The sequence below is a fragment of the Halichoeres trimaculatus genome, unplaced genomic scaffold (assembly GCF_033239565.1).
Source record: "Halichoeres trimaculatus isolate MK-OKI-2021-1 unplaced genomic scaffold, fHalTri1.1 fHalTri1_scaffold_20, whole genome shotgun sequence".
NCBI classification, from domain to species: domain Eukaryota; kingdom Metazoa; phylum Chordata; class Actinopteri; order Labriformes; family Labridae; genus Halichoeres; species Halichoeres trimaculatus.
The window spans coordinates 205,026-210,025 of record NW_027437198.1 but is presented as its reverse complement, the minus strand read 5'-3'; the positions used below and the strand labels follow the sequence as shown (position 1 = coordinate 210,025).

At 45.2% G+C, this 5,000-nt stretch overlaps 2 protein-coding genes across 2 annotated transcripts in view; one reads left to right on the top strand and one right to left on the bottom strand.

Moving 5' to 3' along the window:
* csdc2b (cold shock domain containing C2, RNA binding b) overlaps positions 1 to 552 on the top strand; it is a 4,471-nt gene extending 3,919 nt beyond the window's left edge. The window contains exon 4 of the mRNA XM_074695816.1: positions 1 to 552. This exon is cut by the window's left edge and continues 1,165 nt beyond it. The gene's annotated coding sequence lies outside the window, so the exon portion shown is untranslated.
* Positions 553 to 882: 330 nt separating this feature from the next.
* The window catches only part of pmm1 (phosphomannomutase 1), a 22,418-nt gene continuing 18,300 nt past the window's right edge, over positions 883 to 5,000 (bottom strand). Inside the window, exons 6-7 of the mRNA XM_074696300.1 lie at positions 3,569 to 3,712; positions 883 to 2,945 (exon numbers count right to left, since the gene is read on the bottom strand). Of these exons, the coding sequence (XP_074552401.1) occupies positions 2,823 to 2,945; positions 3,569 to 3,712 (267 nt within the window). The 3' untranslated portion in view covers positions 883 to 2,822. The remainder of the gene's footprint in view (positions 2,946 to 3,568; positions 3,713 to 5,000) is intronic.

The following is a 5,000-nucleotide window of genomic DNA, read 5'->3' as shown; positions in this document are numbered from 1 at the left end:
GGATCAGGGGTCGGTCAGCTGACCCTTCCTTACCTCATGTCTGCTTCACTGTGGTTCAGACTCTGATATAAACAAACTCTGGATTTAAGAGCAGTGGGATGGGGAAAAGGTTTGTCTTCAGAGACCGTGGAGTCTGTTTGTAAAACTTGGAAAAATTGTAACTTGTAAAACAAGCAGGCAGATAAACAGACAGACAGACACGTGTCTCACTATGGCTGGAGAACTTTCGTGATAACACTTACCCATGGTTGTTGGGCATCATTGACATTGTGATATGTCCCCATGTTTATGTGCACGTGTGTGTGTGTGTGTGTGTGTGTGTGTGTGTGTGTGTGTGTGTGTGTGAGTGTGTGTGTGAGTGTGTGTGTGTGTGTGTGTGTGTGTGTGTGTGTGTGTGTGTGTGTGACTACATAACTTTATAGTTGGTGCCAATGGAGATCACGCCCTCAGAGCTGTGGTCTGTGGTCCTTCAGGTCTGTGTCTCTCTGTCTCTTTCTAAGATCTGTTTTGTTTTGTGGACCTGAATCTCTGCAGCTGATCCCTGTTCTGACCTCCGACCTTCAGTCATTAAACCATTTATGACTCACTCACACCCGCTCAAAGCGTTTTTCTTCACCTGCATGAAGGACAGAGAGTCAGGCTGATGGAGGGAAAGAGGGAGAAAACACTCAACGCACTGACAAAGAATCATTTCTAACTCAGAGCTCAGCTTATTACAGCCCCACGTCTGTTAGAGTCAGAAGGCTGTGAAACACACACTCTGTGTGTGCGTATTCTGCTCTCCTTTATCTAACACATGGATACAAACGAGAACACAAACAGAAAGGCATGCTGGGAGTCCTGCAAACTGTGTGCAGACCTCAGAGAAGAGAAGTCAGTGAATGACATGAAGAAAGTTTTATTATTTTTATTAAAACCTAAACACATTAAATCATCCACAACTGGTTAGCATTAGCTTTAGCATCAGAAACACTGACATGTTCTCGTCTTCGGTCTGACGATCCTTCTTGGGGTCTCTGAGCTGAAGCTGAAGGAGTGCTGACAAGAGCCTGACGATCTGACTCTTTTCAATTTTCACAACCAAAAATCAAAAAACAAAAAGAAACATTTTCACATTATAACAGTTTTTTTTTCACTCTGCAAACCCATCAGAGGGGAATCAAACCAGAGTTTACAGTCAAACAGCAACAGTTTCAGACGTGCACAAAGCTCAGAAAAACACCAAAAACATCAAAGCTGACAGCGGCTGAAAGCGGCTGAAATCGGCTGACGGCGGCTGACGGCGGCTGACGGTGGCTGACGGCGGCTGACAGCGGCTGACAGCGGCTGACAGCGGCTGACAGCGGCTGACAGCGGCTGACAGCGGCTGACAGCGGCTGAGGTTAAGAGGCTAGTTGTTCAAAGAATTTAATCTGGATCACAATGATCTGGGTTTGTTAATCCTTTTTTCTGCTATCCAGGATCAGATGATCTGTTTCAGTTTTATGCCAATTTTTCAAAGCAATATTGGATTGGATTTCCCTAAGCCAGATACACATTTATTAAGATTATCAAATCCAGATTACCAGTGCTCTAAATGGGACAACATATCACAATGTGGGCTACCAGCTCTGTAAATACGGTTGAAGAGACAACAGTGGGCCACTTTAAGTCTGATTCTGAGACAAAACTTAACTGCAACCTCGTCTCTGCTCAGTCAATGCTGAAGTGCTAAAAGCTGCTGTTTCTCGACTTTTCACTCCAAAAGTACAGAGAGTCACATACACACCAAGCCAAAAAAAAGTCGTTTTCACAGTAGAACTTGACCTATTTACTGCCTGGTGCAAAAGGCGTCTCCTGTCAGAGTCGCTAATTTCACTGTTGGCATACACTGCACGGGGGGTGGATTTTTTTCTAACTCAGCAGTTTAGAGGATATTAAGATCACAAGCTCACCCAATCAGAGACAGAGCTCAGATCACATGACTGATGGGCGCCCTTTAGCTAAAGCCCCTGTCACTACCAATATGGCCGGGATAGCTGATTTGCTTCAAAAACCTGTTTCACAAACAGACGGGTGACATTGCTGAGAGCCCTCATCTGAGTCACAACAAATAAAACTCAAAAATTAAATGGTGGATATGCTGAAAACGTATTCAATCTAAAAAAGGCTGGATGACCAAAAGTTAACGAAATAAAGAATAGTCAGGGACAAACACATCATCTGATACACATCATACTCGCATGTACTGTCCTGTACAAAATGGTTATCAGGCTCCAGGTCCCTCTCTGTGACCATGTGTATATATATATATATATATATATATATACACATATATATATATATACAAAAGTAAAGACACTTAATTGTACAAATGACGTATTATTTGACCAAACTTTAACATTTTCTTCCTGAAATCCACCTTGAAATCCTGCTCCCTGTTGGGATCAGGATAATCTTGTTTTTTTTTGGATCAAAGTGAACAGTACAAACTGAAGGTTTGATCCAGATGAAATCTAGGATTGGATTGCGTGATCCAATCCGATTTAAAAATTTTCAAAATCCTTCTTTTTCTTTTGAACAACCCATTTTGGACATTTGATCCAATCCGGTAACCAAAATACAGTTGATAACCTTTGAACAACTGGCCCCAGATGGTGAAGGCTCATCTCTCAGGGAGTCAGAAAGCATCTGGAATGATTGGAGGTGTCCTCTCTGAGGAGGAGAAACTCTTCTGTTTCCTGTTTCATGGCGTTCAGTCTGTACCAGTGTGTGGTATCAGCTGTGGCATCATTAGTGCAAACATCGTCTTTAAAGGGGCAGGGGGGGGTCGGTTCTGCTCATCAGGACTCGTGGGTAGGGGTGTCAAAGAAGAGCTCCCGACATAGTCTGGCAGTGTCCTCTGGAGAGTACACTGTGAATCCGATGGTCCGAGGGTCGTTGAAGATCTCAAAGTCGTTTCCTCCCTGAGAGAAAATCACCAACAGGGGTCAGCGTTTACACACCTGACAGCTGCTCACCTGTTCGCACTCTTACAGCTGACACACACAGAGCACGCTCAGACTCACAGAGCTCCCACTCTGCCTCAGGCTCTGAATGAGAGCACCAAGGCACAGAGGACTCAGGGAGTTCCTGTGTTCAGCCAGCAGAGGGCATCGGAGCTGAGTGTTTGCTGCAGTGAGACACAAACATGGAGCTTGTTTCTGTCTCTGCTCACACACCGAGGATGGACACGCTGTGACGGCACATCTGCAGAGTTCAGTTTGTTTACTCAGCAGATCAACATTTGGTCTTTCCTCACAGGTTAAAAAAATGCCTCACTGCCCCATGATCACTCTGTTGGCAGCTACTTTTCACTTTAGACTGTTTTGCACTGACTGAAGGGCTTTTGCAATTTTGTTGCTCTTGTTGCAATGACATATAAAGTTTTATCCTATACTCTAAATGACCTCCTGTTTGTTTTACACACACACACACACACACACACACACACACACACACACACACACATATATATATATATATATATATATATAAATATATATATATTATATATAAATGTATGATCCCTGAGGATCTCTGGACTCACATCTGATGTCTCGTTGCCGAAGAAATAGATCTGGTCTAGGCCCTCGCTCTGCAGCAGCTCCAGACACAGCCTCTTATCCCAGCCCTCAGGGAAGACGTCAAAGCTGATCAGACCCCCTGAGACACAATGAGACAGAAAAAGACACAATCAGAGGGACAAAAATACAAGGTGAGACAGGAAGAGACAAGACAAAAAAGAATATGATGAGACAGGAAGGGACAGACACAGACACGATGAGACAGATACTGAAAGAGACACAATGAGACAGGAAGAGACACAATGAGACAGGAAGAGACACAATGAGACAGAAAGAGACACGATGAGTCAGAAAGAGACACGATGAGACAGAAAGAGACACGATGAGACAGAAAGAGACACAATGAGACAGGAAGAGACACGATGAGACAGGAAGAGACACGATGAGACAGACAGAGAGAAGATCAGACAGAAAGAGACACAATGAGACAGGAAGAGACACGATGAGACAGGAAGAGACATGATAAGACAGAGACTGAAAGAGACACGATAAAACAGAAAGAGACATGAAGAGACAGACAGGATGATCACAGCCTGGTCCCGTTGAGGACTGTGGACTGTGGGCTGATGGTGGATCAAACAGGTTTTCTGGTCTAAACTAAGACAAAAGAAGTCCATTGACCAGAGTGACCTGTGACCTTTGCCCTGTGGGAGAAGCTGAAAAGTCTCCAGCCTGGCTCCTGCAGCTCATTCTTATCTACCCCCCCCCCCCCCCCCCCCCCCCCCCCCCCCCCAACCACCTCTTTGTCTCCTTGTCTCTCTGTCTCTCTCCCCCGTCCCAGCCTGATTCTCTCTTTCTCAGCTGAACGTTCAAAGACACACTCACAAAGGAGCAGCCAGCCAATCACAGGGCTGCGTGGAGCACACACCCTCCACAAGCCTCCATCACAGACACCTTCAGAAATTCCTCAGAGCCCCCCCCTTCTCAGCACAGAGGAATCTGCTGACAGAGCGTGCTCAGCTGAACCCTGCACTCAGATTGAAGATGTTTACCTGCTCTTCAGGTGTTTCTGCATCAGAGGGGGAATGACAGTTTCTATCTGAACACACATCAGTTTACATCTCTAGAAGATGTTACTGACACTCACACACACACTCACACACACGCACACACACACACACACACACACACACACACACACACACACACACACACACGCACACACGCACACACACACACACACACACACACACACACACACACACACACACAGAGGTAGATCACAGAGAGATGAAGGCTTCGCTGCTGCATCTCCTCTGACTGAGAGCATACAGCCAAACATGAAGAGCTCTGTCTCTGACAGGAAAGACACACCTGCAGAGTCAGCTGACTGAAGCCTAACAGATAAAAGAACACACACTAACAGGTACACACAATAACAGGTACAAACATAAA